Genomic DNA, 14,259 nt, shown 5'->3' with positions numbered 1-14,259 from the left:
TGCCACAGAGAAGGCTATAAATTACCATCTTGAGCAGTCCTGACGAAGTTTTCCTTGTGCTTGAGAAACAGGAAAGCAAACGATAACATTTGCATGGCTTTTTAAGGTTTTGGAGTAAAACTTTAAAAAAAAAAAAAAGTTTTAGTTCATTATTTAAGGAAAAAATTAAGGCAGGAGATGCACGTTTTGGTTCTGGTACAGTATATTGCTGTGTGTACAACTTGTTCTATTTTTACCCCCTCTCATTACTGACAGGTTTTGGATATATGATGGTAAGAGGAGGCTGCTTCTTGTTATCTGTGTAGCTGTGAATGGGAAGGGTCTTTCAATATTAATAAAATTATATAATTAACCTATCAAGGTATTGCTATTCTTAACCACCACCCTACCCCCTGATTCTATCAGTTCTATATAAAAATAAGTTCCAGTCCAGTGGAGTGCATGAGTTAAATGTAAGGTCGTGTTTTGGGGGTGTGTTTTTGTTAGTTTTCTTGTTTTGTTCTGTTTTGGGTTTTTTTTCCCCTGGGTAGACAGACCAAATGAAATGGTAATAAAACAAACACTGAGGTCTTTCTGCTTTATCTTTCTTGGGAATGCTGTGATAAGTTCTAGCTCTCATATCTTCCTATAAATGTTATTTGTCATGTAACAAATACACTAAACTTGTTCTGTTCTCACATGAGCTTATGATTTGCCTGCTTTGCAAAATTAATTTTTTGTCTAGTTGTCAAATTTTCATGGCTTTTGTCATGGAGGGAATGCTAAATGTGTTAGACATGTTTGGTCCTTAAAACCCATATGGATGAACTTGGTGATAAAATCCGTATCAAATGAGGTAAGTTTAATTGAACTATTGTGCTTAGGAAAAGTTGGGAGTGCATGCTGTGAAGAGATGAGGAGCATTAAAGATTGTCCTGGCACTAGTTTACATGTGGCTAAGGTTTAGGTCTATAACTAAGTCTGTATTAAATAGTGTGAAAAAACTTATCACATTGTGAGTGTACTGCAAAGAAATACGAAGTCCTAGTTTTGTTTCTACTAAGGGACATATCTCTCCTCAATGAACGTTGGGGTTTTGGTATCTCACAGATACTAGACAGATGGTAAGAGTGGCAGCTCATGGTTTGAACCATAGACAACTTACTCTTTTAAGATATATTTTGGAAAACAGTAAATGCGGAACGCTGATCTGTTGTCTCGCAAAGAAGTTTGACTGCGGCAAATGTATTAATTTGGAAAATTGCTGAATAAAATTTTCAGTTAATTCTTTCCTTAGAATTATGATACACTGCAATGAGTTGTATGCCTAAGCACTTAATCTTCTTGAGAATTTTTAATCTATTTTATCTAGTGTTGTAAAATTCTACAAGAAGCAGCATTGTTTTTAGATGGTCAGCACTTTGATAGCCTTAGATTGCAGCCTTTATTTTGTTGATAGAACTTCCTTTGTAATTGACGTTCGTGAATTTTTGTTCTGTCATTATTCCATTAATAAACTGATTTGTTTCTGTCCCAAATTCCCTTTGATGCAGGTCTTCTGACATGTTTTTCTTAATTTTATTTTTATTTGTTACCAGTTAGATTGTGTTCTCCTATCAACTAATATTTTGTGTTTCCTCATAAGTGTAATCTGGGTAGGTATAACATGGAACTGCAAATTTTGTGGTCTTTCAGTTCACTTAGGATGAACATTTTCCTTTTGTTTCTAGACAAAGATATCTCAAAAATATTTATTTAGATTTTTATATATTATATAATAATTTTTATATAAAATAGAACATAAATATTTATATGAAGCAATCAGGACAAGTATATGTGTATATTTGTCCAGATTAACTGGAATCATATATAGTTGAGCACTCAATACTGTGATGTATCTAGCAGCTGATCTCTTATAATAGCTTCATGATACCACATCCTTTATTTATTTATTATTTAAAAAGCTTACTGCACCAGTTTCTGCCAGGGAGCACAGCTGCAGCATAGCTGTTCCTCTCCATGATGACAGTATATCCTGGCTACTTTTTCATTCAGTAATGAAGTTGTTGGGTATTTCTTGTAAGGAACTTTTGTCTTAAATTGACAGATTGACAAGTATGTAACAAAGATTCTTTAATTCCTGTCTCACTAAAAAAAAAGAACTACAGTCCCATATTCTAGAGGAACTACTCTTCCAAAAATATAGTGTAATAGTATTAATAGCAGTCACAAGGTAAAATCACTTATAGTTAACATATACCCCTTGCATATAACTTATTACTACTGTTAGATATCAAAATTTATTTTAATGGCAATATGCCTAATTATTAATGTTAGATGGAGAAGTAGAAGAGAAACTGATGCATTTGACAAAGTAGTTAATAGGATCCCCTTTTCTAAAGCTGTTCACTAACCAGAATACACTTTTGAAAAGGATGGATCATGGTCTCTTGTATATTATACAGTACCGGCAACATTGTGCTTAGCAAATGACTGCCTGCCAGTTCTGCCATGACTGTTAAATGCATGTATTTAATATCGTTTCCTTAGCAAAACAGTGTTAAACCATAGCATGAAAAATAAGGTATGTTCTGTGTAAAAGTAGATACCCTGCTCTACTTGTAGTTACTTACTCTAATTTTCCTGAATCATCTAGGAATGAGTAAAATAAAATAAGGCCAATAGCAAATTACTTAAACTAGTATGAAGTACAGGAAAGCGATACGTCATTTTGCCTTACAAGTTCTCTAGCTAAAAGCAGGAGTTCTGCATCTTCTGTCAAGTCAGGGTGCTGTTTGTAGCACGGCTTCCTTGAATGTGTTTATTTTGCTGAAGATAGTCTGTCTCATTTTTGAAACGTTCATGTATTTCTGCTGATGATTCTTGTGATTTTTATAGAAATGGTTGTTTATAGTGGTTTATTACGAAATAAATGATAAGAATTGGGGAAAGCTGAGTCATTAAAGATATGCGTAATAAATATTGCAAGCAAATTATTATAGCATTCCAGTATTCTTGTGTTATTTCAGGAGATTTCCCCTGCTCTTAATTTGAAATGACTGATTTTAATGATGGGTCAGTAACTACTTCCCCCGCCCTCAATGTTGTTCAAAGTGGGAAGAAAACTCAGGGTTTATTTTTTCATTTAAATTAAATTTACTTGAAGTTGGAGGCCTGTATGTATCCAGGCCAATTCAAGATGCTCTGTTGTGATGAAGTAAGTGGCCCCTTTAGATGTGGGACATGCTTTTCCAAAACAGAAGATGTTTAATGCTACATATTGGTAATCGTTTTCCCACCTTTAGCCCCCTTCCACTTGCTGATTCTTTCAAAATAATTACCATAGTACTAGTTGAGTTGCTGCTATTTAGTAGCTGAAATGACATTCCAAAGTTCATGGGCAGTTTAATCAGGTGGAGTCTGTGTTCTTTCTAGCAGTAGTGATGTATACTTCCTCCATATCCTGTTGATTCATCTAGTACTAACGTTGCTAGTCATACTACTGGAATGTAACAAAAATACTTATTCTTTGTTGATCAGGATTGTACTTAATTGGAATAGAAGTTGAGAATAAAATCTAGATTTTCTGTTTCTACCGCTTTCCTCCAGTGGCATTCATCCTTGTCAGGTTTGCCTGTGGGCTGGCATTAAAACAGGTCAACAGAAGGGAGAGGTTGAGGAAGCACTGGCTGATGTGAAAGCTATATTGTGTTCACACATTGCCAGCTGGCAATGTATGATAGGCTTTTCTTGTGGTTTTTGTTTTTGTAGTCATCCATTGCCTGTTCCCTGCCTCCCCCCCTCCCCCCCCCCCAGGGAAAAAAAAAAAAAAAAACAACAAACCCAAACCAAACCCAACTTGGCTAGTAATTTTATTTAAAAAATTAGAGCAATCTCCATTTCAATATAAAAAAGAAAATTCAGAAACTTCTTAAATATATATGTTTTTTAAAAGCCTCACCAAAACAAATAACACCCCCCCAAAAACAATCAAACAACAAAAAACTCTTGCCTGGATAACTGTTGTATATGTGTGTTTTGAAACCTAAGTGCTACATTTGTTAATGGGTGATGTAAGTCTCTGCCTCTAAATGGCTCCGTATCCAAACAGTTAAGGATCCTAAACAAGTATATCTGAATTGGACAATTAATGATAGCTATTAATTTGTTCGGTTCTTCAACTTTGTTCAGTTGTTTCTCAACAGACTAAGGAAATTGACACAGAAATATGGACATATTCCAAAATAGCTGGTATAATTAGAAAACTGAACTTTTCTGAGTAATGCTCTAACTTGTATATACAACCACAGTGATTTGCAGCTATTGCTAAGTGAATAAATAATGTTGCTGTAGTCCTTGAATCTTATTTTAAGTCAAAGAGGAGTAAGACACATAAAAATAAACCCTTAGCCATCTAGAATCCATGCAATCAAGTAAGAAATGTCGAATAAAATTAATATTTTTGGGAGAAAGGAAGAAGGCAACAGTTCTTGATTATAAAATATCTATATTTTGGATTTTGTGCTGCTAGTTTTTTGGGGTTTTTTTTCCTTCAGGTATCTGCAAGAAGAACAGAAGGCCTAAAATTAATTTTTATTTTGTACTTCAGTACACAGCTAAATATGCACTGAAGGTCAAGAACTTTTTTCTCTATTTGCAATAACTTCTCAAGAGTCTAAGTTGAAAAAAAATAAATGCAGCCATAAGACCTTTCAAAATGGGAACTTCTTCCCACAGTAAGTGAAAGTTCCCTTCTAAGAGCCAAGTGCTCATAATATGTCCAGGAAATCCCGGGATCATAATTTATGGCTCATGAGTTTTTCTTCCTTATGTATTTTTCAGAATATCTTTCCCAAAAATAGCATTCTTATAAACTTTTCTAAAGAGCTTTTTAAAAAGACCTTTTTTCTTTGCAAACCTAGTTTTTGCCTGTTTCACAATATTGAAGTATGTATGTAGGATAAACAGTTCTGTCCAGCTTTTTGGCTTATATCTTTTTATTGATGGTAGTTGCAGTGTGACTCGAAATGATGATTTGTAAGAAATCATGCAAGAAGGCCTTCTGTGTATGAAGGTTTAGAGGAAAAGCCAGCTATTCATCAAAGTAAACGGTGTTTGTGCTCCTAAAGTGGAAGTAAGAGCATGAAGCGTAATCATATGTTTCATGTTTGTTTATTGCCTTTGGACATCCCAGAAAGAGTCTGTTTTAAATTGCAAAATGTTCAGCTGAAAAAATTCCATTTCAAAGCCAAAACTATACAGCCAAATTTAACAGTCCTTTAGCTGAAACCTTATTGAAACATCAAAATTCCCTGCTATTACTGATTAGAAAGAAAAAATAAAATAGCTTGTAAAGCTTTGTTCTGTCATTCTGTATTAATTTTTATTTAAAGAAAAGAATAGAACAGAACATGGCTTAGATGCATATAGCTATTTTGTGTAGTTCTTAATGACAAACTAAAGGTTTTTAAATCTACAACTACCTTTTTTCAATTGTTTATTCTAAAAGAGCATTAAAATAGATATTTAAGTAGCTGATATTAATATATCTAGAAGAAGGAGGAACTTATTTTTTTAAATAGCTGCTTTGCTAGTGCATATGTTCTTCTACTCATGCTAATTTGATTTTTAACGTTGCCACTTGGCTTTCAAGGAAACTTAACAATAGCATTCCAGTTGAATGAAAATCTATGCAGCTTTATTTCAATGTATGCTGAATGAAATGGAGCTCTAAGTTCATCTTCATGCTGTATTAGTCAGGCTTCATTCAAATACTACCTATGCTATACTAGTACATTTTTTTGTGCTTTTTATTTTACCAGCCCATTGGATGGCAGGACTCTTCACTTTAAGGCCTGATTTAAAGGGTATTTTTATATGGAGCTTCATGGTTTTTCTCTACCTTATGTAACAGAAATGCTTTTAAAACTGCATATAGTTCCAGGAGAGGACATGAAGTTAGCATGTAGAATCCTTCAATATTAAGGTGTGTGTTTGAGGCTTAACAGTTGTATACAAGTTAGTGTCCATTGAGAATGCTTTAGAAGAGCTTTCATAACTAGGAGAATAAAAAATAAAATTAGGAAGGGATAGAGAACAGCTTTAATTACATTTGAATGGAGTGATCTCATCAGAATAGCAGCTAAGCCTGAGACATCTATAGTACAAAGAATTAATACCTTCATCTATGTAAGATTGGGTTGGATAGCCAACTTAAGGAATTTTATAGTTAAGTCAGGTCTTCCAGATAACATAATTTCATGGTACACTACTTACTACAGTTTATTCTACTGCCTTCATAAGCATTTAATTGATGTACAACAGCTAGTACCTGTGTAATAGTTATTCTTGACTCGTACATAATCGTGTTTCTTCTACATTTCAGTTTTACAGGTACCACTACAGTGGGAAAGAGAAGCATGAGTCCTATTCAGGAAGAAACTGGTTCTGATGATATGGAAGAGGGAGACAGCCAAGATTCAGAATATGATCAGACAGACTCCTGCGCAGACTCCCTTCCAGATGGTAAGAAGAGAGCCAGAAAGTTCAAAAAGATCAAGACAGAACAAGTTCCAGCAGGTAAGCGCAATGTTAGTGTGCATGGTTTTCTGTTCTGTTTGGAATTACCCTAGGCCTGAACAGAACTGAAGTTGTTTCCTTGAATGTCTTAACTTTTCTCTACTTCTATGAATGTAATGTAATAAGTCACTGTTATAAGTTATTTTGCAGTAAGTTATTTAAACTGAAGATTGCATCATACAAAAATTGTAAAAATAAAACCCCCCAAAATACCAAATTCAAAAACTAAAAAAAAAAACCCCACCATGAACAAACAGAACCCCACCTGAGACCAACCAAAGGAAGCTGAATGTAGTTCATATCTTACTTGCTTACTTTCTTCCTTAAAATAAAGCTCTTTGAATATTTGTAGCTATTCTTAGCTTCTTTTTTTTTTTTTAATGCAACCTCCTCGTTAAGGTACCCGATATGTTTTGCATATTGTAAGCAAAATTGAAGGAATTCTTGAAGTAGGATTCTAGAGTAGATTTCCCTGTTAATTCGTACTTTACAACGAAATGTAAGTTTAATTTAATATGAACATTTTCCCTGAAGCTTGAATGGATGGAGTCATGGCATAATTGCATGCACATAGCTTGACTTTCCAGATGTGTGTCATTAGAAAACCTCTGTTGCTTGCAAATGAGTCCGGTTTTAATAAACCTACCTGCTGACCTAAAAGCTAATATATGTGCCCTTTTAATTAGCACTTTAAGACTATATATCCTAAGAATATTGTACTAACATCCCTTATTTACAGTTATTTGTGAGATAAGATATTTCTGAAAGTTGAGAAAACAATGGGATTTCTCAGCCTGGTCAGAATATTATTTACCTCTACAATTAAGCCAAAACTTTGACAGTCTACCTGCCTGCCCTTCACTATCACTCTGGCACACCTCTCGCCACAGCGCTGTTTCAGGTTGAGTGCAATTTGACCCAGTCAGACTGCTGGTTTATATCTCCTGGTATAAGTAACTTGGCTGCAACTGCAGTAAAACCCTTTCGTCTCCAGAACACTTTCTGAGAATGTGTTGACTTTCTGAGACACCTCAGTGAAAGAGGAGTAAGCTGCTGGACAGGTGCTGATCTACTGGGCTTTTAAACTAATGCAGGCCTTTTTGCTTTCTGGGTGCTTTGCATTGATGAATCACTTAGCTGTGTGTTTTTTTTCTGATAACACTTGGCAAGATGGTAATGAAAAGTGAGTGTGTCTAAAATCCCTTCCAAATGTTTTAGATGGGTGGATCATAGTCACCCTGAACAGTTCTTGCAGTCTGCCACATGTTCTGAGTAAGCCTTTGCTTATTTGAAAGGCTTAGTGGACTGTGAGCAGATGATTCCCATTTCATAGACTACGAGTCGTTGAAGCTTGAGGGATCTCACTTTCAGGAGATGCAGATTTTGAAATGTAGAAGAAAGTGTCAAATTGTGGATTTGACCAGGTGGTAAAATGTTTTTCTTTTATGTATCTTGTAAATTTTCTTTTTGAATCTAGTTTAGAACTCACAATGTAGTGCTTGAAAGATCAATAGTGTTTCTAATACAAATTATAAACCCAAATACTCTCTCTCTCTCTTCTAAAACCTGTTTTGATGTAGGCATTAGTATCGGCAATGTTCTGTGTGGTGTTTGTAACCATAGCCTTTATTGTTCTTCATTGGGTTGAAGACTTTTCACCTACCATTGACGTAAGGGGATTTTTGCAGACTTTAATACATATTTTTTAGCCAAAGTACCTTGAACTGTATGTCTGACTAAACAGAGGCAGGTGACAATCAGATAACTTAAGTTTCACCTATTATTTTTGCTATGTTGTGTGAGTTATTGCAGCCTGTACAAGAAAAAAGTAATTAAATAACCCTAGGTAACATGAACTTAAACCTCAAAAGATTTTATTTTTATTGATCTATTTATTGTTGATTCTATTTCAACTTTTGTTAGTAATTTCTTGCAGAAATGGATTAGACTATATTAAAAAATTAAGTCATGTCTTAATTATTGGTCATCTGGAGCACTGCCGGTCTTGAAGTATACTCAAATATTAATATTAATAGTTAAGACTTCATTTCAATATCTGCTCTAGCAGATAAACTGTCTCTTCGTTTCCCTTTGTAAATATTGACTTGCCAGTAATGTATCTAGAGCCTCACTCTAGAGGAGAAAATGTCTTTGTATGGTCTGAAAGAATCAAAATATTCTTGATTTAATTTTTATTCCTTTCAGTATTTGTATATTGAAATCTTTAATCTATTGTTCTGTGACACTCTCTTTTAGGAACTCTCACAAGTAGTTCCACTGGAATTTTTGAAGTCCCTGAAACATGGTAGGAAACAACTGCCTTAACAAGTGGAATTGATTGAAAGCAGTTGCGAGAATACACCTCTTGGAAGCCATACTTTATTTAAATAAAGTGGTGTTAACAAAGCAGTATGTGTCCTGAAAATCAGTTTAATTATTTTAAACTGTTTATTGAACAATCACTGTCAATTTTACTTGTGTGTATATTAACTAGTATATGATTTGTTGTTGACCATGTGAAACCCTTGCTGTCGTAAATGATGTTAGATTTAAGAAGCAAGACTAAATGTATTTTTGTCACCTACTTTGGCATGCTGGCTATGAAATGTACAAAAAGAACTGGCACTCTATGATTTCGTGCTAGGCTGTTTACTGTGCTTGAGGGGAGTTACCACAAATCTCCTAATCTTTAGCTACTTTTTCAGGCAATATCAGTATGCCGTCAGCATTCTTGAAACAGGTAGAACTGCAATTTCTCATATTGCTTTCTACCAGTTACTTTATCTGGAAATCTCTTTTAGTTTTCCATTCTCTACCCCCCACCCTCTGTGCAGCCAGTATTCATCTAAATACCAACTTTACACCTACCTTTCAAAAACCTATAACTTATAAGTGTCTCAAACATTAATTTCCTGGTGGGAGGTGGTTTTTCTTTGTTTTCACATCTATTGCTGTTTACACTCTTAAGTCTTGATCTGTTTCTTTCCTCCTCCTTCCCCAGCCTGTGGGGTTTTTGTAAAAATGTTTTTGGTACCTGTGACAAACCTGCTAACTGCACCAGCCCTTTACTTGTTTAAAAAAGGATCTGCATTGTTAGATTTCAGAAAATGTTTGATATTTAACATTTTTGTATCATGGAAATAAAACCAAAAAATGTATTTCCATAAAATGAAAATTAAAGACATTTTCTTAGGAACTGGTTTGTTTTTATTTATTAGCTTCTGAAATGTTTTCAATGAACATAATGTAACAATGTTTTTGTCAGCCTGTGATTAGCAGACCCTTGTGGTCCATGGACTACTTTCAAGATATTCGTGAAATGTAACAAAGAAAAGCAAGTCTGTTGTCATAAGATTTAAATTGCTATGCATTTCCCTTGGAGGGGGTAAAAAAAAGAATGGAGTTCTGCAAATCAGCAAGTACAAAGCCATTGCTGTGGAAGACTGGAATATTAAGAAGGCTTCATCAGATTGTATTTACGTTGGAGTGGGAATCGCTGTCATGTAAACAAGGCAATAATCGGTTTGAAGGTACGCCAAAATTTGTGAGTTTTTAAATGATTGTGAGAGCTATCTTGAACTTGCATTGCAAAGGGGAAAAGAATTTAAAGATGTGAAAGTTGAAATGTTTTCGTTCTAACCTTGTACTACAACCAGAAGTGGTATAATTAAGTTATTGTTTTTTTAATAGCCATATCATCACCTTCTCACACAGAAATGTGGGAAAGAAGACAGTGTTATTAGTGATGCAAGGGGAAATTAGTAACTGAACTCTTCTGCTCTTGAGGTTCCAGAGACTTTTCTCTCTGAGTTTCATGACCTTAGCAGTAAATACTTAAATCACATTTATCTTGAGTATCCAAACCTACAAAGAAACTGCAAATTTAGTTCTCAGAATACACGCAACACTTGTATAAAGTTGTATAAAAAGTAAAGTTGTATGAAATATTAATCTCTTATGGAGATGATTCGGGTAATTTATATGGTGTTCTATCTAAATGTACGGGCGGGGGGGTGTTTATAAACTGTATATCCTAAAGAATGGTGTCAAAAGGATAGAAAAGCATTTAAAGGGATTGTCAGAAGTGTAGATTAAGAGGCAATGAAGTCTGCTCAAGAGCTATAGAGGCCCTTGCTGTCCCAGAGAATCCACCCAAAGTCTTTACCTTGAGGCCATTTGGATCTTTATGATACTGACTTCACCCTCAAACAGCAACGCTTAAATATCTGCAGGGATAATATAAGTCTTAATTGCATTACTATCCAATCCCTTAAAAACTTGTTTCTGAGAGGAGGCCGTGTATATCCTTCTCTAAACTACAAAGTTTAGTAGATATTCATACTATTTCTACCCTCCTCTCCTCTCAAATTGTCATTTTGAGGATCAGGATCCTTATCTTGACCTGTAATTAATACTTCTTCAGACAAGAGTGTTCTTCCATTTTCTAGTCCTTATATGTGTTTGATTTTGCCAGTTAACACCTAGATAAGCTAATAAAATGTGAGTGGATGCGGGACTACAATGTTTATAATACTACGTTTGAGTGGAGAACTGTCAGGGGTCAGTGACAGATGGTGTCCTAAGAAGGAACTGGCCCCATTGATACCACACAAAAACTCATTATTGTGTGGGGTTTGGTACACTTCCCTTTGTTTTAAATTAAATCATTAATTCTAGATGGGAAAGAATGTAGCTTCTTAAATTAGATCCACATTTGTTTCCTAATGTATGTTTGAAATATGTATATAGAATTTCTCTCTTTACAGCATTTTTTTCTGGAAAACGAAGCTGCCATTGCTAGTCCTCAGGGCTGCGGAGGTTCCTGGGTTTGGTCTGGGGGTTTAGGTGCTGTTCCAGGACCGCGGGGCATGGCTCCGTCTGCCCTGGCATGGAGCTGGGACACTGCCGAGAGGCTGTGTTTTGGCCCAGTAAATAGTCAGGTGCAGCTGTGTAATATTTGATTGAGTCATTGTCTTGAATTACTTTTTTGGGGGGTTGTGCACTTCATTATCCTTTTTCTCCCCAGTGTGGGGGGGAACGCATGCATCTGTTCGATTTTAGAGCTGCTGTTTTGCTTTCTATTTGGAGGAGTTCGGCGCCAAAGCAGCTGTGGGCAGGAGGACCCTCTCGTGTCCCTCGGGCGAGGTGGCCGCCCCTCTCCCCTCAGGGCCGGGCGGGCGGGCCGGGGCGGGCTGAGGGGAGCTGGGGCCGGTCGGCCCTGTGGTGGGGCCAGTGGCTGCCGCCACCGTCAGGGTTCTTCTTTCTGCCTGCCAACTGCGTAAAACAGTCGGCACTGCCTTGCTGTTAGTAGTGCTGGAGTGAAAGATTTTCTTCAGTAAAGGGCCAGGGGCTTTGGTGTAACCGTATGTGTCCTGTGGAAGGCTGTCCTTGCTGCGGTGAGGCGACGAGCGGCCTGTTCCTCACGGCTGGCTGTGCCGGGGGGCAGTTGGGAGCTGTGTGGGGAGGTGAAAGAGGATGTTAAAAGCAACAAACAACAATACAGGGAAGTGCTGGACATAGGGGTTGAAGAAAATGAGGAGTTTCCTTGAGAAAATGCGGGAATTTTGTGAGTAACGTGGAGAAGAAAAGATGAGGACTCAGGAGTGTAGAGCGGAGCATGAGACGATCTGAAGAAATGCTGTGGAGAAACATGGGGGAAGCCGATCTCAGCAGGCAAATGAGGTAGGTGGGCCGACATCCTGCCTCTTCAGAGGAATAAGAATGTATTTATTTGACTGAAACTTAAACTTTATAATGACCATGTATCAATGGTGATTGAGTGGTTCGTTGTTAGCATCAGAAAGCAAGTTAAAACTATATTTAAAGTAATAATTTTCAAATCCATCTCAAGCACTTATGGGTGAGAAGTATTAACCTGTGTCAGAATGCACAGGATTGACAGCATGGGGTATAGAAATTGCTAGTAGACAAGAAATATGGAAAAAAAGGTAATCGTGTAGAGTAAGAGGGAAGAGTGTGAGTGTGTCTGTAGTATGGGTTTCAACAGGGACAGGTAAGAGACAATGAAGACTAAGGGAGAATGAACTATCTCATGTAAAGTTAAAGGCTGAAAGAGCTGGGACTCTTTAGCCTGGAGAAGAGAAGGTTGAGGGGGGACCTGATTAATGTTTACAAGTATCTAAAGGGTGGGTTTAAGGAGGACGGAGCCAGGCTCTTTTCAATGGTTCCCAGCGACAGGACAAGGGGCAATGGGCACAAGCTAGAACATAGGAAGTTCCGTTCAAATACACGGAAAAACTTCTTTACAGTGAGGGTGACAGAGCACTGGAACAGGCTGCCCAGGGAGGTTGTGCAGTCCCTTCTCTGGAGATTTTCAAGACCCGCCTGGATGCAGCCCTGAGGGATGTGCTTTAGGCAGTCCTGCTGTAGCAGGGGAGTTGGACTAGATGATCTCTAGAGGTCCCTTCCAACTCTGAAGATTCCGTGATTCCGTGACTGCTGGGAGTACTGTAACCTATTCTTGGTCTCAGTTTTGAGCTTATGGTTTGGACTAAATTTAATTATCCATCCAGTGGAGAAACAAGAGGTAGAAAACTAAAACTTCCAGTGATTTGGGGGGGGGAATAATGTTCTAACTCGTTCTTTATTTAATTCTTTGAGTTCTGTCATGGTGCCTGGAAAAATGTCTGGTACTTTTAATGTTCTATGTCTTTAAATCATGTTAAACATAATGCAGACAAAAATGTCATCTGCAATTGAGCTTCAGAACATACACAAGATGACTCCGATAATCAAAATTTTTTGGCTTCTGAAGTCTTTAGACTATTGCCAGCTGACCAGATGTGTACATTGAAGAAGTTTCCTCAAGTTACTCCACAGTACATTTAGTAAATGAATAAACACTTGGCTGTATTATAGTGTTGTAGCTTTAAACTTACACTAAACTAACATTACCAGTGTGCTTTACAAAAATACTGCCACACTTCCATTGGATGAGGAGCAATAGATGGTAGGTTAGGCTGGGATTTATAGGGTCCTTGTACTCGTAATTGAGATATTCTTTTTGTTCTAATATATATGCATGAAGCTCCTTTTAAAAAATAATTTTTTTTCCAGCAGAATAATTATTGGCGTCCATGTGCTTCCATGAGCACTATAGCAGATCACAGGTCGGTCCCAGCTCAAGACAAACTCATATGGAACACATCTATTCATAAATGCAGTATAGAAAACATTCAGCCAGACTGTAACAAGTTAGATTTCCCTACCTTTATATTAATTTCTTAGAAATGACTGATAGGTGTATTTATACATGATCAGTCTATAGTCTGCAAGTTCTTGCAAACAATTTTCTGCTTTATTACCAGAGTGACCCTATATGATGTGATTGGTATTAGTATGCAGTTGAATGTGAAAATCTGGAGGTTGTGGCTGTGCCAAGCCAGTTCACAACCCATCAAATGACTGAAAATAGAATTGTCTTAAAGCTGATGACTTCAATTTCATCCTTTGAAGTTGACAATTCCATATATAAGCCTCAAAAACCCGACACTGTTACTGTGGTAAGAATGGCTATTTTGTTTGATTCTAAAGACTTTGTGAAGAATTTTCTCTCAGTAATAAGTCTTAAGTGTTTGTATGTACCTACATATAGATACATTTTAACTTTTAGCTTGAGTATGTTTGTCTCTTTCAAATGTGATTTTCAACTTAGAATGTTCAAAGAACACTGAACATATT

At 36.5% G+C, this 14,259-nt stretch overlaps 1 protein-coding gene across 11 annotated transcripts in view; it reads left to right on the top strand.

The window, feature by feature from the left end:
• PARN (poly(A)-specific ribonuclease) overlaps nucleotides 1–9,754 on the top strand; it is a 60,165-nt gene extending 50,411 nt beyond the window's left edge. For all 11 annotated transcript variants that reach the window (XM_054211550.1, XM_054211554.1, XM_054211552.1 and 8 more), the window contains 2 exons: nucleotides 6,365–6,558; nucleotides 8,815–9,754. In XM_054211550.1, the coding sequence (XP_054067525.1) occupies nucleotides 6,365–6,558; nucleotides 8,815–8,867 (247 nt within the window). In that variant the 3' untranslated portion in view covers nucleotides 8,868–9,754. The remainder of the gene's footprint in view (nucleotides 1–6,364; nucleotides 6,559–8,814) is intronic.
• The last annotated feature ends 4,505 nt before the right edge of the window (nucleotides 9,755–14,259 follow it).

Source organism: Rissa tridactyla, chromosome 8 (assembly GCF_028500815.1).
Source record: "Rissa tridactyla isolate bRisTri1 chromosome 8, bRisTri1.patW.cur.20221130, whole genome shotgun sequence".
NCBI lineage: Eukaryota > Metazoa > Chordata > Aves > Charadriiformes > Laridae > Rissa > Rissa tridactyla.
This window is presented reverse-complemented; position numbering and strand designations above follow the sequence as displayed.